General features: G+C 45.9%; 3 protein-coding genes across 3 annotated transcripts in view; 2 read left to right on the forward strand and 1 right to left on the reverse strand.

Moving 5' to 3' along the window:
• Positions 1 to 601, forward strand: part of LOC8052872 (solute carrier organic anion transporter family member 74D) — a 47,658-nt gene extending 47,057 nt beyond the window's left edge. Inside the window, exon 10 of the mRNA XM_029989168.4 lies at positions 246 to 601. Within this exon, the coding sequence (XP_029845028.2) occupies positions 246 to 601 (356 nt within the window). The remainder of the gene's footprint in view (positions 1 to 245) is intronic.
• Positions 602 to 5,787: 5,186 nt separating this feature from the next.
• On the forward strand, positions 5,788 to 7,479 carry LOC8052873 (kelch-like protein 10). Its single transcript, XM_029989169.2, has one exon. The coding sequence runs from the start codon at positions 5,788 to 5,790 to the stop codon at positions 7,477 to 7,479; it is 1,692 nt and encodes a 563-aa protein (XP_029845029.2).
• Positions 7,480 to 10,356: 2,877 nt separating this feature from the next.
• The window catches only part of LOC8052874 (cubilin), a 217,969-nt gene continuing 207,240 nt past the window's right edge, over positions 10,357 to 21,085 (reverse strand). The window contains exons 10-13 of the mRNA XM_042291858.1: positions 19,420 to 19,549; positions 19,252 to 19,319; positions 18,388 to 18,501; positions 10,357 to 15,067 (exon numbers count right to left, since the gene is read on the reverse strand). Coding sequence (XP_042147792.1) covers positions 14,856 to 15,067; positions 18,388 to 18,501; positions 19,252 to 19,319; positions 19,420 to 19,549 — 524 coding nt within the window. The 3' untranslated portion in view covers positions 10,357 to 14,855. The remainder of the gene's footprint in view (positions 15,068 to 18,387; positions 18,502 to 19,251; positions 19,320 to 19,419; positions 19,550 to 21,085) is intronic.

Here is a 21,085-nt window from a genome sequence, read left to right on the forward strand (position 1 = left end):
ATATTGTAAGCGGTAAAAGTTTGTGCTCGCTAACACTATTTAGAAGTAAAATGCGAAAAGGCGCCGATGTCGTGTTCTCACTAACAGTGTCGCGATGTGTACTTTATCCAACACTGCAAATGTGAGGCGCCACGCATGCCTATGGTTTTTATTAGTAAACCTCGAGCACCACAACCCGAAAGATGGGATGTTCTTCTTGCATGGTGAGCTGCGCCATGCGCACGCTTCTTGTCTTTTCCCAACAGCTTTCATCCCCTATCCCCTGATCTACGGGGCTCTGATGGACGCCAGCTGCCTGGTCTGGGAGGATCGCTGCGGAGGGACCGGAGCCTGCTGGCTCTATGACCTTCCCAAGTTGCGCTATCTCATCCACGGGGTGACGACGGCACTCTTGGTCGTCGGCTGCCTCTTTCAGATCGTCGTCGTTTACTACAGCGACCGGGTCACAGACTTCTACGACGACAAGCGCTCGGAGAGCGACGACAGCAACGACGTCGGAAAACCGTTGATGGGCTCGAAAAGTCGAGATGAGAACGAACTAAAAAAGTTAGGACGGTATGAGACCCGCGACGAAGCAGGCTCTAGGCGCGTTTCCACGTGACCTATACCCTACTGCACCAGGATAAACGTGGAAGAGAGATCATTGGTCTGCTTCAGTTGGCTTAGCCAATGGGAAGGATGAATGCTACTGCGAGTAGCGTTAAAAAAACAAAAGCATAAAAACACTCGGTTTACTAAAGTTGCTGACATCGTAAGAAACGCAAAGCGTAGTCAATTTTGCTTTGTGATTCGTTCCTTGGCGTTCTTATTGGTTAGTGCCGCATTTTTATTGGCAGCAGAACAATAATAAAATACACAGAGCTCGCCACGCTCCGTGTTCCTTAAAGGGGCCCTGCAATCATATTTAAGCGTCTGCCTTTTTTGCGGTTTCCACGTCTCTTGGGGTTCGGGCAAGCCAGCGGGCACGGAGAGAGTAACTAAATATCAGTGCGTCATATTTTTACCGGACGACGCGGAAACCACCTCCACCGACGAGGGCGACCCGCTGTACCGAAAGCGCGCGAAATGTGACGTCTTTGGTCCTTGGCTTGCCACTGGTCAAAGCCGCTAAAAGCTTTGTTTTTAGTCGAGATACAAAATATAAGTGTCGCGAACCGTTTCAATTATGTATAAAAGTAGTTTTTATTCACTATTTTAGATCAGAAAAGAAACGAATGCAGTTTAGAAAGTACGGAAACAAGAAATGACCCGTCGGCATTCCCGCCACCAAGCGGCGGAAAAAACGGCGCATACTAGAAAGAACTAGTGGGATGAGGCTACGATGAACGAGGAGCGTAGAAAGGTCCCGGATGTACGCGGAGGCGCTGCGGTCGAGAATCCGACCGGTTTCGAGCGTTCCCAAGGCCTTCGGCGCGGGCCCTGCTGGCGATTCGGCCATTTGTCGGTGCGTCAGCGCGAAGTGGCTCCCGTTCTGAACTGATCTTTACCCCGTGTTTGCTGTCGTTTGTGGCCAATGAAGTGTTACGCCGAATTAGTGTTTAGTCGCGCAGCAAATGCAATGCGAGCTGCCCTGGCCGCCCGCTTCATACAGGCTATCCAACACGTGCTTTAGTGGCGCCCTCTCGAGCCGTCGACAGGGAGTGCGGCAGCCGTGAGCGCTCGATGAGCTCACTACTTCTCCTCTAGTTCACGGCCACTCAAGCCAGGACCTACGACGTCATGAAGGAGGTTATTTTTTGCTTGTTTTTGTAATTCTAATTTGCCTATAACTTCTAAAATAAAGCGAAATTTGAGAAAATAAAATTTTGATTAAGTTACTACGTTCAGTACGCTCAGGTTCAGTGCAAATTAAAAACCAGTCAAAAAGTCATTGCAGGGCCCCTTTAAGCTGCCACACTCTAAAAAAAGCCCGAGCGTCTACTTTCCCGCACAGCACTTGGAGAGCCAATCACCGAAACGTACGGAGGAAGCTCAGCGAATGACGATGCCGAAATATATGTTGAGACCGAAAAAAACGCAGTCTGAGTTGTGACATTAAGCAATGCATGCGCCACGCATGCATTGCTTAATGTCACAACTCAGACTGCGTTTTTTTGGTATAAACGTATTTTTCGGAATCATCATTCGCTGAGCTGCCTCCATAAGTTGCGGTGATTGGCTCTTTTGAGTGTTGCGCGGGAACATAAAAAAAAGCACGGGCTTTTTTTGTAGAGTGCAGTGAGTTTATTTGTGTGATTTCTGCATATGGCTAGCACCTGTTCCCGCGTTCAAGAAACGAAACGTACACTATACTTCGTTTCAGCTAAAAACAAGACGGAACCGACGCTACGAGCTAATGGGATCATTCAAGCAGCGTCAAAATCGCAAGTCACTACCGTAAAATCGCGAGAGATGCAGCACCCCCCAAAATAACCCACCCCTACTTTTAACAAAATTTGCTATTAAAAGAAAAAAAAAAGAAACATCGAACGTTAGCTTATTTACAGTAATTGGACGGCACTCGCCAATCGTAACCTCTGCGAAAATGGTGTTACTTAGCCACGGCGGAAGATACGCCAACACTGTTGACTGAAAAGGTCTGTCGTCTTTATTTCATCGCCCCTCCCTGGCGATTACAAGTGTCGCCGGTCACAAAATCTAAAACTAGCATTTTTTGAACTTTTCTTTGAACGTACACCGAAAGATAGCCCACTACTTATTTTCAACCGATTTGCTTTCAATTTTAGGTAGGCTATCCCTCGAGATATTACGACAGCCTTTTTTGTTTATGATTGGTTCAGCGGTGATATAACATGTAAAGAAACATGACGAACACCACGATGGTACGTTTTGGAGGCTGTAAGATTGGTCCCACCAGCTCCTACAGCGTCGGCTGCGTATGGATCTTAAGGTCAAACGAAAAGTAGAAAATATATTTCAAAATATTAAGATAGACTACTTCCATAAATTGGTAACGCGTTGCACTCAGGGAACGTGTGGGCCAGGAGCGGAGGGCGTATGGATTTTGTTTGTCACTTATTCTCACAATGCATGAAGTGGCATTACGCCGCGCGGTGGCGCTTCAAGGTTTGGTATGAGTCTATTATATGCGAAGCACCGCTCAAAGTGCGCTTGCGTCGTACCGAAACGTGCATTTAATGTAGGCGGGTGTACACTGAAAACATAATTTGCACGCTCTTCCAAGAGGAAGCAGGCGCATTAAAACGCATATAGGCTATAATCCAGAAGAACTGCTTATTTTTACTGTCTTTTTACTAAACTATGAAATCAGAAAAAGTGGAATATCGTTTTTTGCAGAGTCCTGCAGAAAACGACATGTCACTATGTTCCGCCAGCACGCCACTAGCGTCAAGTATAAAATTCTCCTGTCATGTGGTAAGATGCACGTTGGCCAAACGGGGAGGTGCATCAATGATAGGGTCAGAGAGCATGCGTTAGTGATCATGCAGTTCCCGTCTGGCCACCTAGCGGTTCACATGACCGTTACGAATGCCGGCCCAACTTTGAGGACTGCAGTCTCATCTTTGGTGAGACTTGTGTCGTGGGCCATTACAAAACAAAAACGGCCAGAGAAATTCACGAAGCCTTCGTGATTAAGTCCCACCACGGCAACAAAGCTCACCCTCTTTGTCCTTGTCCGACAAAAATTATACTATCTGAAGAACCAATGACGCTGGTTTTTGAGGAGTGTTTGTTTTTAGACCACATCTTTATGTCTGTCAAGTGTGCCGGTTTTTATGTTTTTAAAAGTGTTCATCACAATAAACCATTCAGTTGAAAGTTACGCCGGATCCTGTCCAGTTCTCCCTTCGTTTTCGTCCGGTTTTTTTTTTTTCTTTTTTGGCGTATTACATAATGATGCAAAACCAACTAGCCCAACTAGCCATCCTTATCTAACCTTTTGATTACAAAGCACGCAAAAAATTAATTGCATACCCGTGTATTACGAGCGATGTGACTGACTGCCTCAGTGTCGCCATGCGGATTATGAACGGGTGTCGTGTTTGCCGCAACGGGCAAGATCAAGGAACACGGACACCATCACTTCCAATTTGCTATACACCAGCTTAATGTTTAGAAACAAGCTTGCGGTCACGTGATAAATATGGGCGTGGCAAATATCCAAAGATCTATCACTCTTCGAACACATCTAAAGTTCTCTGTTAGGATAAATCCGAAAAACACTGGAAAACATGCGCCGATAAAAGTTTCATCAATTCGGATTTATCTGATAAATTATAATTTTGATTTACCAATGCCAAACAAATGGTAATTTAAGTTTGGTTAGTGAGAAAATGCCATCCATTTACCAGAATTGATATTACCAATTATCTCGTAAAGGTTCATTCAGAGCTACAGGTCATTGTACTTTCGGGTCATGAGAAAGGCCACTATTCCTGTTTAAAGTTTGGGCCATACTATTGGTGCTTCTTAGAGGAAGCAGGGGTTGTGTACTTGCAACATTGAAAGCTATGAACCATAAAGATTTCAGAGAGGGGGGAAGAGAGGGTGGGCAGTTGAAGCCTTCAATATGACACCCTTTACCGCTCCAGCGACTGCCTAGGAATTAATTCATTTTAAGGTATCGACATTTATCGAAGCAACACTTGTTCGCAAGTTTTGTCGTGGGACAAATTAGTATTGCCAAAGAGAATGGCGTCAACGCCAAATTCACCTGAATAAATATTTCTTGATACAAGCGCGTTCCCTTGAATCTGGCATATGTTCACCCCTGTATATTATTTATTTTTATTTTTGTAAAGTGTAACACACTGCAAAATTCAGCTTCGAATTTTGAAGAATTCTGACTCGAGCAAAAATATGCTTCAATAAACTCTGACTTTTCGGCGAAAATAAACTCCGAAAAACACCTTCCGATTTCGACGAAAAATAAACTCCGAAAACACGGAATCCTAACCATAGCGAAGCGGAATCTACAAGCGAGGGCACACTGTCTTTCTCTGCTCTTACACCCCTCGAGGTGCGTGCCCGGCAGGCCCCTTAAACGCGCAGAGCTCGCTGTTGTAACTACTGCTACGCTAAAATGTAATACGATATACGCGCGTAAAAAGGTTCAAAATTTGCGCATAAAACGTGGGAACAGCATTACCGCCATAAAGTGACCTTCAAAAAAACCAATTTTTGTACACTGAAGCAAGCACGCCCCAGCACTACTATCCTTTCTAATTTTATTATCCCGCAAATCCTTGGTGAAATGCCTGTTCGGGTAGGTGCTACCACCTCGAGGGACAGTGGTAGCCCACCTTTATACTCCAACCCCAGCAAATCCTAACTGGCGCCTTATTTGCTCAAGCACTTGCGAAACCGATGCACTTTGTTTTCTTCCATTTGAAAAGCGGGCGAGTCTCGTCGAGTACAGCCCCCCACGCGCCGAGTTTCCAACTACTGGGGTATAAAACTCGATGCCTTGTATTCTTAACTGATATTAGAGTAACAAAGTGGCTCTGAAACTCATAAAATTCAAATATTTTTTCTTCGATATCATTATATTTTCAATTACGGCCACGCGCTTCATGTGCGCGAACGTGTTCGCTGTACCGGTCACCATGCTCTCGCGGCAATGAAGCACCATATTGAAAATTTTGCTGCCTTCAACGCGGCTTAAATTGTCCACCACAAGCGAGACCCAGTCGAAAGCAGTGCCACGTCTCTATGTCAATAGGATGCCCGCCTGATCGTCGCCGCCGTCCGCCGCCGAGCAGACAGCGGTAGTTCCGAAGTCAAATTCCAAGTACAAGGCATTGTTCTCTCTTCAGTGATCTTACCATGGAAGACGCTGCAACGTCGTTGGCGACACTGCGGGCCTCCGACGGAGGAAGCGTAACGGTCTTCAAGGACTCTCTAAGCGCGTGCAGTCACTACTTCGACGCCCTGTTCAACGGTCCTCTGTCCATGGCGCGGCAAGGAGAGTTCCTGATTCCCGGGGTGACCAGAGCCGACCTGGCATCGATCGCTAGGTACGCACACACGAGAGTGGCGGACATTGATGCGGACAACGTGGAGAGCTTGATCGTCGCATCCGATCAACTTCTAGTGGACGGCCTGCTCCGGGAGTGCTGCAAATTTGTCGGGGACCACTTAGATGCCCCCAATTGTGTGTCGGTGCTTGAAATGACGCGTTTCTTCGGCCTCGAAGAGTTGTACAATCAGGCGCACCGTTTCCTGCTCGACAATTTTGAACGGGTGCACGCGGCGGGTCTAGACTTCCATCGTCTCAGTATCGCGAGTATGGTGAGTCTGCTGTGTTGCGACGAGCTGAAGGTTTCAAAGGAAGAATTGGTCTGGGAGGCTTCTGTATCGTGGATTGAGGCTGATGTCACAGAAAGAAAGCAGTACCTTGTCGACCTCCTGCCGCATATCAGGTTTTGTTTAATGAAAAAGAGCTACGTAAAAAGGAAAGTTTTGAGAAATCCGCTGGTAACCAAAGACGCGCTGTGCAAGAGCATCGTCCAGCGGTACTCAAAAATTCAGAACTTCGACAAGGATGCCTGCATCCTCAGCCCAATTTTTAACCTCTTCACTCAACGTGTCCCCGCTGAAATTATGTTTGTGTACGGCGGGATTCACCGCGGTTATAAAAGCAACACTTGGGAAATCTATGACCACAAGACGAACGAGTGGAGCACAGTGCGCACAGACTTCAGACAAGACCTCGTCTTCGGACTCCAGTGCGTCTCCGTAGATCACACCATATACGTGATGGGGGCGGACATCGCAAACCTGAGTCCTTTCTGCTACTGTTTCGATGCCGTCAAAATGAGATGGTCAGCCATCAAGCCCATGGGACAGCTCAGGGCTTTCTTCGGAATCGCCGTACTTGACAAGTGTGTCTACTGCATCGGCGGTTCTCCAAACGGCGTCGTCACGTTGGACACGGCTGAACAGTACGACACCGTCAAGGAAAGCTGGCGATTCATCGGCCGGATGAACCATCCAAGACTGGGAGCCAGCGCGGCATCTTGCAATGGTCGGGTGTACATTGTCGGCGGCATGTCCACACAGAAGCTCATCCGCTCCACGGAGGCCTATGACCCCGAGACCAACACTTGGACCATGGTGGCTCCGATGAAGACGGAACGACTCTTTCACGGTCTCGTAGCGTACCGGGACAAAATTTACGTCATCGGAGGGCTATCCAGGAAGTCAAGCGTGTGTGAAGTGTACGACCCCAGCAGCGGCAAATGGTCCAGGGGTTCTAAGACAAAGACCTTTACCGACAAAGTCGTGGCCGTCGTGTTGGACGACCGAATCTTTGCCATTGGAGAGGCCAACCAGAAGGACTACAAACGGTGCCTAGAGTATTTCACTGCGGGCGATAAAAAGTGGCACGCTATTCCCGGTTACGCTCCCCCACGTTGGTTCTATTCCGCGTGTGTTCTGAAGAACTTACCCAACAGCATAGATTACATTTCGCGGCCAAAGCGCATGGAGTATCCCTTTCCTCTGCGCACAATATAGACGTATGTGCGTAGTTATATTAAATTATGCTGCTTCAGTTATCAGTTTAATAAAATTTCGCTGCTCTCGAACATTTCCTAACTCAACACGAGGCCCGTTATTTGTCACGATTGCGCTTCCATCTAGGAAACGGTTATGGCGCGTTTACACTGAAAGTGGATCCGCAAATGCGGAGCGGATACGCGCGTTCTCAACCGCAAAGCGGCTGGGATCGAGCGGTTGGAGCGCGTTTTTGCCAACCGCTTCGGGACCGAACCGCGAAACGGCAATCAATCGCAACGCGACGCTGACGTGACGTTGGTGGCTATCGAAACAAGATGGCATTTGTCGCTGGTGAGGCGCCCAAGGCGCTGTAGTCATAGCGTTACAGCAGACAAATCAAAGAAGAAACGTGACGTTCACGTCCGTCACTTGAATCCACCGCAAAACGAAATGACTGGGCGATTTGGTTCGGGTTAGAGTTTGTTTATTATTCCGGGTACCACAGCCCGTCGCTTGCTGCCTTGTTAGTCTTTGCCCGTAGAACGTCGAAACCCGCCCTTTATCGACCGAAATGTCAACTTTTGCACTCACTAAGACAGTCACGTGAACTATTTAAAGCTTTCGACACTGTGCATGACCGCCACGACGGCCGATAGAGACGTACGTCGTGAGCCTGATTGCCTAGCCAACACACTACCGCGGAGTGGCAGGGTACCTGTAACGTTTACTATACTAACAAAAGGAATAAATGGGACCTACTCAAGGAATAAATTGTACGTACCAGACGATGCAGAAGTAATCCATACGGCGTTCATTTGAGCTTAATTTCCAACAAACAGTAAACTCGATCGACGTGCTATTGACGAGAAGAGGGTCCGCCACCAACAAAGCACCGACCGGCAGCACCGAACACATTCCTCCATACCATGGTCCACCAGTGCGCTCAACTCCGAAAATGATAAAAGCGAGCAGTGCGGGGGAAAAACTTAGCCTCTATCCCGAAAACAAGGTCAGCTGTTCAAAACTTTGGATTGGGCTAGTTGGTTCATTGAAATCTAAAAAAACTTAAAAACGCAAGAAAAAAAAAACAAAAAACACGAACTGCCGCTAATTTTTAAGTGATTTAAAGCAAACCACCCAGCACAAGTGCGTGAACACTCCTTCCCATCTTGCTAAACCCGTGTGATAAAAGCAATCCATAAACACAAACAACAGATGTCAATGATTTAAACATTCGTATCAGTTCAACGTGACTACACAAAACCATCTAGAAAAGAAACATCCTTGTCATTTAGTAAAATTGAAGCCGTGCTGACGCAGTTGTCACCTGAGGACTTTATAAACACCTCGACTATTTCCCTCCCAGTTTTTCTATTTGCTCGTTTAATAAATTTTGGTAATTCTAACAGGAGATCACACCCGCCCCGCATGGAGTGTACTGCAAAGTGTCACTCCGCTTTGTTACGAACCACTATACGATGCTCACGCGCCCTCATGTTAAAACACCGCCCAGTTTTTCCAATATAGACGCGCCCGCACGATAGTGGAATCTCGCAATTCTCGTGTTCAATGCTCGAAGAAGCCCGTCACTCAGTACACAGCTTGTGCCTCTAATGTTGTTTACGAGATTCCACTAATGTGCGAGCGCGTTTATGGTGGACAGACTGGGCGGAGTTTTAACGAAAGGGCGCGTGAACATAGTATAGCGGTTCGTAACAAAGAGGGGGACACCTTGCAGTACACTGCATATGGTGCGGGTGTGATCCCCTGTTAGGATTAACAAAATTTATTAAATGATCAAATAACAAGACTGAGAGTGAAATAGTCACTTATAAAGACCTCAGGTGACAACTGCGTCAGCACGCCTTCGATTTTACTAAATGACAAGGAAGTTTCATTTCTAGATGATTCGTGTAGTCACGTTGAACTGATACGAATGTTGAAATCATTGTCATCTGTTGTTTGCGCTTATGGGTTGTTTCTATCAGATGGGGTTGGAAAGATGGGAAAGAGTGTTCACGCATGTGTGCTGGGTGGTTTTCCTTGATTAAATCAGTTGAACGTTAGCACCAGTCCGTGTTGTATGTGTCTCCTTTTGTCCGTGGTGTTGTTTTTGTGTTTTTTTTTTTTTGGGGGGGGGGGGGGGGGGGGCTTTTAAGTTTTCTCGGTCAGCTATTCGTGCGGGAAGGGTCAACTTCGAAGAAAGGATCGGGGGAATCTTTTTCTCAGTTAGCAAGGCGCGCCTAGCTGGGCTTTGCTTGTGGGCGAAGTCGAGGGAATCGGAGGCGGGTTTTGAGGGTGCATGTCTTTTTTTTTTCGCTGCCTCAACTCGTGATGCGTGCGAACATCCAGATGCAAAGTCTTCAGAGTGCTAAAATAGCAACATTTTGGCTTTGAATTGTGGATTAAAGTTGATTTTGCACTCTAAAACAGGGTTGCCACACGCAAGTCTGAAAAGATCACGCGTAATCGCCGAGAAACCGCCAACCGCCTCTCGCTGTGTCTGAACGGGGTCGCTCGCGAACCGCATCCGCAGCCGCTTCGCAGACGCCGCTTAACCGCCAGTGTGAATGTGCTATTAGAGTTGTGGCTACCATCCCAGCTTCTGTAAAATTCTCCGTTGCCGACACTTCGACTGTCCAGCACAGCTATCACACATAGCCAGGAGTGCGAGCTGCCTCCAAACTTTTGACACCAATTGTAAATGACAGTGTAATTTTTTAAGAAAAGCGCATATTTACACAAAAGCTAGAAGCACTGCGTTTGCGCATGAACTCCTATTTATGGAAGCGAAGCATCTGTCCATGCTTTTTTTGTAAATACATATATATAGTTACAAAAAGATGCCTTCGCTTTCAGTAAAAAATAATCGCCGAAGAAACTACACACCACATGAAAAGTTGATTTTTACTCAAAATTAAAGTATAGGTATACAAGACGTTCGCACAAATCATAGAGACAAGAATGGACAATTCTATAAAACAGACATCATCTTCCCTCGCTTCTTCGGTAGCCAGAAAACACAAATACAAACACATTTCAACGTAACGCACAGTATAGGTACATGTGGTACGTTAACACCTGAAACCCTAAGTTGTACAGACGATACACACCAAATTAACAACGAGGCCGTATCATGGGCGTGTTTTTCTTCCGCTCAAGATTTCACCATCGTGCGCGGAAAAAAGCTATACAACACGGACTTTACCAGACCGGCAGTCATGTTTACAGTTCCGACAGCCTTCAGAGCCTCGAAGACGAGAAAGAAGGCGGCATGCAACGTAGTACTGCAGCTCCTTGCCGCCGCCACCCTAACAGTTTATGTACACATAGAAAAGGGATGGAAAGAGACGCAATGCGAATTAACCCATATGGCGTGTGTTTACGTAGCACACCAAAAAAGACTCGTCGCTCGTATGCAAATCCGCAAACGTGGTTTCTCTTTTTTTTTCACTCTCGACCTCCGAAAGTGTGCACCACAAATATGAGTTAACACAGACGCTCGCTAACTCATCCTGGAAAATGAACACTACCCAAAACCTTCTATGTATATTATTTCTCCGTACCACGAATACGCTCGTACATGACCGGCCACTTGAGAAATGCATTCGTAGAAACCCCCGCTTGTACACTGCACTGCGATGCACTCGAAACACCAGTCAGTCGTACTTCTTTAATCAGTTTAGCCAATGAGATGGACGGTGTGGATCGTGCTCCAAGAGGCATGCAGCCCCAAAGGGCAACGAGGCGTCCGCTCCATTTGCGACCGCGTGATCGCTGGAACATGGTTCCGACCACCCTTCTCATTGCTAGAATTGACCGAAGGAAGGTTATCGAGTTGTTTTTCGAGTACAGCAAGGGGTAGCACACATGAAGGGGCTTAAGTGATTGAAGTCGGTTTTTACGATAAGTCAGGGCGACCACACTAATGGCTATCGCGAGCAGCACCTCCAGGTCCTATACCACAACAGACTGTCGACATCAATAAGTGAGCGTCAGCACTTCTGAAGGGATGACGAACCGTTCTATAGCAAGAGCCTTCCATAAATTATCAACGTTATAAAAAAAAAAAAGTTATTTTTAAGTTGCTTTTGATAGACGTTGTTGTCCGTTACGACTGCTCACTTGCAGCCTCATTGTTTTATGCTTGGCTATCGACAGCTTTATAAATCGTGTGAGGTATCTACAGTATATTGTATATGCTTATCTAATATGTTTACTTTCGATAACCAGGTCCACGCATTCACACCTAAGATCACGTTATTGGGCATGTCCGTTTTCGGTAAACAGAACAGTGAAAGCGCACTCTCAGAAGATCTCGCGTATACACTGCACCGCGATGTACTTTAAACGCCAATCCTTTCCTTTAACCGGTCCTACTAATGGGAAGGACGCTCGGTATTGTGCTCGAAAGCTACAAAGGTGCTGTTTCCATTTTTTTTATCTCATACCACATGGCAACAGGAGCGTAATGCCGATCGTCCTTTTTGTTAGGTCAACTGATAGGAGTAAACAACAATAATTGACGTTCAAAGTGCATCACGGTGCGAAATGATACGCAATTACTTCTGATAGTGCTGTCATAAGCTTGTGGTGTTCTAACGCAAAAACGTCCAAAATTTATACGGCTACTCACTGATTTTAAGTACGCGCATTTGCCCAGAGGAGCTGTGAGCACTGTGCATTCGCAGGAAACCGCTTGTTTTAGGAGCGGTGCACCTGTGCATGCCCAGTCCTAACGCCAGCAGCACTACCTGGACAGGATGTCACAAACATGATTCGGTGCACACAGTACAAAGGTAATTTGCATAGATGTAAAAAAGGATATCATCGCATTCAACGTGACACTTAATAGCTCTTCAGGCGACGTCAAACATGCTCGATACACGACAAACCATCCTAAGAACGCCTACTCCCACGGCATTTCATGCTTTCAGTTTCCACTGGGCATACACACAAGTCAGGGGTAAAGCGTCATCAATCTATGTAAAAAAAGAAACTCGCATAAAGTTAACGCATTTTTCGTGTAACCTGGCAATAATTATAATATATTTCGAAACTTTCTTACGTTAAGAGGGAGGGCACGTAGTATGATAACAACATGAATTCAGTCAGTCGCATGCATACATATAGATGGTTCTTGCGGTATCGTACTGTATAAACTCTTCTAGCTTCGAATGCAAGTTATAAGGACTATAGCCCGTTAGAAAGAATCAGGCTCAAGTTTTATTCCAGTCTCACACCTATGACAAAAGAAAGAAAAGGTTAAGATGGAAAGGAGATTAAAAGTCCATGTAGTAACATTGTCGGTGGAAGTAAGTTACGGAACGCTACGTTCTGCTGGATCTGTTCCGCGGGGTTGTTGGCTGGTTCAGTTCGGAAGCACCTCCAAGGAGAGTTGAGCTACGGTATGAGTATGACACCCCAGTGGGGGAAAAATGGTCTGGAGGAAGGACGTCATGGATGTTCGAGAAATGCATGTCACCGGTTCGCTTATGCAGGGGGCTCGAAAAGGGAAATGATTTACGTTCGTTCGAGGACCTACAGTGTTGCCGGACGCCGCCGCCCGTTCTTTCCTGACGTCAATACGTCACGGTTCCCGGAACTTCTTGAACGCTTTCAGTGGCAGGAACGAGGCAACTCGCCACCATCAACACCACGGTTTTCGCGGTGGGCAGCAGCTCTACACCCTGCAGCTTTAGCAAACAAACGCCGCCCTGCTCCGCCACAAACACGAGCGAGATATCCGGACACACACAAAAAAACGTGTGAGATAAAGTTAAAAAAACACGAGGACTGAAAAATTCGGTCTTTCAGAGCCGGAATAGGGAACAACTTTTCTGGACGTAACGGAAGTATCATGCCTCTCTCTCCCTCGCTCCTTCTTTCTCTGCAACGGTCTTGGCACGGCATCACATTCTCAAAGGGCGTCAGCCATGTAACAACTCCTAAAAACAAACCGAACTCCGCCACCACTTCGGTCTCCAACGTTGAGCCTTGCTGCGTTCCAACAGTGAAACTTCACGTTACAGCACCACTGTGAGAGAGTCCATGAGTGCACAGAGTGAGAACGTAACGCCTAACATCGCCTTTAGATGATCGCGCGGAGCTCGTATCGCTTTTTAACACACCCGTCGGTTTATCCGAGGTACACGAGTCTGGGGTAACAGCAATAGACTCTGTAGCGAGCACACGTGTCGCGCATGACTTTTTTTTTCTTTTTCTTTTCTTTTTCGCGTAACGAGTAATTTTGCCCCACCTCCGGAAGAGAAATAAATTATAACGAAGAGTTTTATTTTGTTTCATTCTGGAGTCTGCTACTTTATGCGTGTGTGCGACACGCCCATATATCATGTTTTAATAACAATTTCGTTACGCAAACTACGAACAGCAAGATACTTAGTGAAGCCATTTTGGGAGCTGAAACAATAGGACAATCTGCAATCCAACAAACTCGAAAATAACTTTATAATGATCACGCAGGTGAAAACATAACAATGCTACAAAGAAAAACAAAACAAAAGTACTGCCACAGAAAAATCGTGAAATCAACATTCAGAATTTTCCGCAGAATGCTACGCGACGTCTGCAGTAGCACAACGTAAAACCCGCCCAAATAAGTTTTCTTTTTTAAGAATACGATAAACCAAAATTAATTATCTGTCCATATATTTATGTCACTAAATCATTGTTTAAAAATAATGGTGATGTTCGGGGAGGTATCAAAGCTCAGGGGAAGCAGCCATCAGGCCCAAACCACGCAAGAATTTATCGCATTTCTTTTACGAGGTCGCTAGTGACTCCGAGTAAGAACCAGTGCAGTGAAAGCAAGTGCACTGCGTGGTCAGACTGCGCGAACATCGACGCTCATTCGTATATTGAACGGGCATTCTGGACATAATTATCAGACATGATGAGCACCAATATTCGTCACCATTAGTTCGTAACATCGCAAAAACTGCAAAAAAAAAAAAAAAAAAAAAAAAACTTTGCTTAGGACAACAAAACGCAGATGTCTCAACGACATGTAGGCAGAGGGGACAGAGACGCCATTTTGACTCAGGATTTTGGGGGTGGGTCTTCTCTGCAGTTCTTATGATGCTGCTGATTAGTCATAACTTTACACTAAAATGACATTATGTAGCTCTCCGCCCTGATTGGAAGATGTAGGAGGCGGGAGCGAAGGATATATTCGCGAAACGCAAGTAAAACAGAAAGCTTAGCTGGAACGCCGCAATCCAAGAAGTCCGTTCTGTTCCAGAGATGAACAACAAGAACATCAACAACAAGAACAACAAGAACAACAGCAACAAGGAGCGGCGGAGCAGGGGTCGTCGTTAGGTTTCAAACAAGCTATTGATGCGTGTTCGACGCTCTTAAACGGTGGTCTCTAGTCACACGGTGTCGACGGAGACGAAGTGCATGGAGGGCACCTCCCTGGGCGGCTGTGGGGGTGGCCCCAGGGGCCGGTCGAAGGGCCTTCGCCGCCGCCGCCGCCGTCGCCGCTTCCGCCGGCAGACCAGGCAGAGGGTGAGCAGCACGAAGAGGCCGCAGCCCGCCGACACGCCCACCACCAGGTACAGGTTCAGCTCGGGACTGCGAATGCCTGGATGGCCCCGACCATCGAGACGAGACCAAAGGACGGCGCAGAGGAGGTGTGGCGATAAAGACGAGCCAGAACCAGGACGTGGAGAAAGGGCGAAGAATGGCGTTGAAAGGAGAAGGGCGAAAAGAAAGAGAGAGAGGCAACGTGTTGTTAGAACGGACGTGATATCAGTGTACACTCTTAGTTATAAGTTCATTTATTCCCCAGAACTGTTAGTCCCAGAGCGGGGACTATGACATGAGTTAGTAGCGGGAAACAATAAACAATAATATGCACGCAGAATACCAGGAGTGCCTCTTGAGTACCACTCTAAAAAAATGTTAAATCATATTAGACGGCAAAAAACAAAAAGAACAAAAAGACCGAATGGCATTAAAGATTGTTCAGTGACGCGAAAGAAGCATTAATAAATAACACAAAGCCCATTACTTGCATGTCAAGACACTACTATATCAGTATAGGTATTTACGGCAGCAACAGTACTAATGAGAAGGGACATACGCACCGTGCTCGGATGAAAATTCAAATTGAGGTGCAAAAACTCGAGGATGTTCGTTTTGGCAGTGAGATTATGAGCCAATTGGAGAGTTATACCGATTCTCTTTCACGCTGAATGAAATGACTAAAGGAATGTAAGCTATCGATTTTCCGAATACACCGCTGTGCAATATACACTCATAAACATCTAAAAGTTCACGACAATCGTTTTACAAGGCTGTTTCATGTAATATTCGATCAGCAGCGCGATTATTGAACTCCCGTTCGTCTAAGAGGCTTGTCGTCAATGCGTATATATTCTAGAACATCAATCAATGCCTGCTGTATATTCTGCTCTAACCTCTCGGTAACTTGCTCACAATGCAGCATAAAAAATTAAGTCGTAAAAATCGTTTTTGTTTTTTGTGGTAACTGTGAGCTGCTTGTAACCTAAGGAGCACGCACCAGTTTGTTTCAGTTTCAATGTCGAAATTTCCGGTCTCGACAGGAGTGTCTGAATTTCAAGATTGTGAATTATCAGATGTGAAGTTGCAGCACGAGGTCATCCGCACTACACCCGGAGCAAGGAGTTTCGCACCGTAGCTATCCAGTTAAAACTATATTACGAAATTATATAAAAAATACATAATCAAGAACAAAGCTAACGTGTCTTCAAATGCAAGTCAAATAGTGATTAACACCATTGGAAAAGCTAGGACGAACGCGAGACATTCAAGGCGCAACAGGTGATCACTCACAACACTTTATTTTCCTGATTCCAGCCTCTTTTTTTTCTGTTCTTCTTGTTTATTATGTTACTGCAGCCAATGCCACAAGCACGAGAGCTCGAGGTCGCTGCTTTGAAGCCTTCTTTCGCAGGACGAGCACTCGTGCCAGTTTCCGGGTTTGGCGGCGCTGGCGTATCCATGCTAAATTTAGTGAGAAAATTGACTTCACGTGACCTCAACTACAATTTAATTCCCCGCTAAATTTAGCGGGGAATTGAATTAGCGTTGGGGTCACGTGACGCCCGTATTCCCGCTATATCAAACGAAGAAACTGAATCTGTTCACGGGTGACGTGACACCAAGTCATGTGACGTCATTCTCTCCGCTAAATTTAGCGGGGAAACTGAACTTGAGGAGCAGGGGAGAGGAGGGAATAATGGAGAAAAAGGGGCACACCCTCCCCTCCTCCTCCTCAAGAGCTGCGCTCTAATTTAGCATTAGAGAGACAGTAAACGTCTTTCATTTTAGAGCTCAGCTCTTAGGCACCCGTTTCCGGGTTGAGCGGCGTTGGCGTCGGTGCTGACGTACCCGTGCTAAATTTAGCGGGGAAATTGACGTCACGTGACCTCCAAACCAATTCAGTTCCCCGCTAAATTTAGCGGGGAGAATGACGTCACATGAGTCGGTGTCACGTCACCTATAAACAAATTCAGTTTCTCCGCTAGATTTAGCGGGAATATTACGTGGCGTGACCTCAGCAGCAATTCAGTTCACCGCTAAATTTAGCGGTAGAATTGACGTCACGTGATCTCGACACCAATCCAGTTTCCCCGCTCAATTTAGTGGGGAAAATGACGTCCCAAGTGTTGGTGTCACGACACCTATGGACGAATTCAGTTTCTCCGCTAGATTTAGCGGGACATTTTACGTCACGTGACCGGAACAGCAATTCAATTCCCCCTAAATTTAGCGGGAAATTGACGTCACGTAACCTTCACATCAATTCAGTTTCTCTAAATTTAGTGGAGAAACTGACGTCACATGACTTGGTGTCACGTCACCTATGAAAAAATTCAGTTTTCCCGCTACATTAAGCGGGAAAATTTACGTCACGTGCGGAGGAGGAGGAGGCGAAGGTACGAAGGAGAAAAGGAGGAGGAGGAGGATTAGTAGGGGAGAGGAGGACAGAAGAGGGGAGAGGAGGAAGAAGAGCAGGGGAGGACGAGACGGGAAGGGGAGGAGGGCGGGAGGAGGAGAGGGTACGGAGGAAGAGGAAGGACATACCCTCCCCGTTTCCTCCGCAAGAACTGCACTCTAATTTCGCGTTACAAACATTTGTAAGCGTTTTTAATTATTATTTTTTTTTGCTTTCGAACAGTCACGGCGCAGAAGACAGCACGAGCAGCGTGTGTACTAACGTTTCTGGCGTTATTATAATAAATATAAATGTTTTGTTTCATCACAGAAAAGGGGGCCTAAGACAAAAAGCTGCTGCAGCAGCTTGGCAGAGGTCTTGGCCCCCTTTACAGCAGGCGATTCCCCAAGTAATTTCAGAAAACTAACAATAGGTACATTGAGAGAAAGGACACTATTCTAAATGCGCAGAGCACAGATCATACAAAATATGAAAAATTAAGGAAATTAGTAATTCATTGTAATCTACAATGGTACTGTGATCCGTATGCCTCAGCAGTACATATGAAAACAACCTTAAAACAACCTCTTTGATGCTTCGGTAATTAGGCAAAAGGTATATTCAGGTGCATGCAATGCTTGTACTACAGCAAACGATGGTCCAGTGCTCCACGTTGCAAAGTTTAATTAGCTCTTTCTCTTCAACTAAAACAAATATTTAGTTCTTTCCACACTACGACCTGCCATACGCAACGATTCGTTAACAGCATTGATTTAGCCCTCAATGCAATGTTATGCTGCGTTCTATCGCGCTGTATAGTTCTTTTGGGGATATTCGTATTCATGTATTTAGAAAGTTAATTTTGCGTCGAGAAGTCTGTCGGTTAAAACACACACACGTGCTCTCGAAATGTCATTCTGTATGTGCCTAGTTCCTGTTTGTGACCCCTCAGTTAGAAAATCCTTAACAACTTTACTTACAGTCGTCCTCGTCTGTGTTGTCACTGCTGCCGCAGTTGGGAACACCATTGCATTTTAGTCTTGAGGAGATGCAATAGCCGTTGACAGCGCATTTGATCTCCTGGCAGTTGGGATCTGGAACGAACCGTGGGATACTCAGACAAACGTCAACGCGTTCTCCTCGAATTTATGTTCGCTCGTCCTCTTTGTATTGTAAGTAATAAAATGGCGATATGCCTCGCCATGCATGTAAGTTAACGTCATGCGTTCGCTTTTACTAGTGTAACATATTGCTTTATTCTGTTTTGTGTTAGGAGAACTTTATGTCATAAACTGTAGCGAATGGATATATATATTATTCGATGCATCCACTATTTTTACAACGATCGCATGGCACATAAATAGTTATTTACAGCAATATAAGCATACTCCATGTAACCATACGATGGACCGCGCAGGATAGCTCGAGCCATCGAAACCAAGTCAATGCCGTTCAAGTGTCACTTGACCTTTGGAGGGAGCGCAGCAACGCGCGGGGCTTGGTCACGTGATATGTTCACAGCCCCCGATCGGCTGGGACGGCTCGTAGTGTCCGTTGCGGCCCGTCGTTAAAATAATGCGCTAGCAGCCGCCTCGGTCGCTCCGAGGCAAAGCGCCGGTATACGGATTCCCAGCCGGCGAGTTCGAATCGTGACCGAGGTGTCCGCAATCTGACGGAGGCTTATTGCGGAAGAGGATTGCGTGTAAAAGAGGCCTTCGTTTGCACGTCAAAATCAAAAGTCAAGATGTCCATTCGTTGGTTTGGCAAGTACATAGAACTCTCAAATTTGAATTTAACACTGTGATATTCGTCTATTAACGCCCTCCTATTTTAGGATAGCTTACCCTCTCTTATTTCTGTCCAGATTGCCTTGAATCCGCCATTGCCCACTGCTTTTTGCGCCGTCATGAATCTGCAAAAGAAGCAATTTCCTCTGCGATTAGTAAAACGCCACTACCAAATACAAAAAAAAAAAGAAAACATCAATAAAAACAGCGAAGTTTTCTACTTACGATACTTTGAGAATGTTGGAGGTGGATATCACTTCCCTGGTGTCGTTGCTCAGCGCTTCACCGCACAACTCGAGGGGGGCGTCGGAGAGGTCTTTCCACACGCGCACCACCGCACTTGGACATCCACGCTCTGGGAGAAGAAATAAGAAGGGAAGCGCGGGAAGATAAATCCGACCAGAGCGTTAGTGTAAAGCCCGGGGTCATCGCGAGATCTGTACTTCGAATGCCACATGGCAATGAGTCTGAATACGAGAAACTTGGCACGCGTCATCCGAACCATGGATATTGCGGTGACTCGTATGTTTGCAGGCTGCCTTTTGTATGATGTGTGAGCAGTGTAACCCAGGCTTCAGAGAGCACTAGAAGTTACTTTTGAAGTCTAATTAAGCTATAGAGTTACTTAGGCTAAAAGGTAAGTAAGCTACACTGAAATACAGATACGTTTTCTGAAGACATATATTCAGAGAAATTAATCGAGCCACTTTCCAATTTCCTTTTAAATATCCCACAGCGTCGGTGTGTGCTGCAGTGATAGCTGACTAGAAGTTTTGCTTTCCACACGTAAGATATATTAGCATTTTGTTTTGTATTTAGTGCTTTACTCACGATAGAGTCTAACCGCTCATTCACACTGGAAGCGGAGTGGTTGCGAACGCGGTTGTGTAAGATCCAGTACAATTGCACGCGCACTTGATGTCATCGAGTGCGCGTGCAATTGTACTGGATCTTTATACAACCGCGTTCGCAACCGCTTTGCGAACGCGGGTCCGTTTCCAGAGTGAATGAGCGCTTAGGAAGTGACAGCAGGTGGCACTAATGCTGAGAATTAGTCAGCGTGAACATGTGTATCTTATCAACGTGTTAAAAAAAAAAGTAACCACGAATAAACTGACCTAGAAGTTACCCCAACAATGTAACTTTTTTTTTTTTTTTTTACCGTTAGAGTTACCGTAATTCCAGTGTATTTATCAGGATTTGTTTAGGTACTTAAATTCTAGCTAAACTTCGGATATCTAGATATTGTGAATTAAATTCGGAAAGTATAGTGTATATGTTAAAAATTATATAGATTCCTGAAATTGTAAGTAAATAAGTGCATCTCCTTCAATTCGTGACGGAAGTTTATCGAGTATCTTGTTAACTACATCGAATATTGACGTTGAAACTAAATTACAGTAACTTATGAGGAATTTCCTTGGGGGATTTCAAGCAGTCTTGAAGACCGCACTAAAACGCGAGCATGGCGCGCTTTGATGGTTCCAAATCCACCCAGGGAATTCAATGTCAGCTTTAATTAGTTGATTACATACAGGTAGCGCTCACCAGGCAAGCCTGCGAAAACCAGTGATGGGGGTGCGCCGCCCACTGGAGATTCCCTACACACGAAGCTGTCAACATTGGCATCTACCGGCCCAGTTGCGCAGCAAGAAGACTGACACCAGTGCCACTCACTGATCTCTATGACAATTGCTGGATCGTGTTTGCCCGCTCCGCGAATGCGGTCACTGGCGGCCATCTTTAGGTAGAGTTATATCACCTCTAGCCAATGTAAGCTGCTGCAGCCGCTATCATTCATCCATGGCAGATAGCGTTTTGGCAGGTGGGTTGGCAGGCTGCGGTCAAAATAGCGTGGGTGATATTGCGTGCTTGATTAAAATTATTTGAC

The sequence above is a fragment of the Ixodes scapularis genome, unplaced genomic scaffold (genome assembly GCF_016920785.2).
Source record: "Ixodes scapularis isolate PalLabHiFi unplaced genomic scaffold, ASM1692078v2 PGA_scaffold2__306_contigs__length_199485367, whole genome shotgun sequence".
NCBI classification, from domain to species: Eukaryota; Metazoa; Arthropoda; class Arachnida; order Ixodida; family Ixodidae; genus Ixodes; species Ixodes scapularis.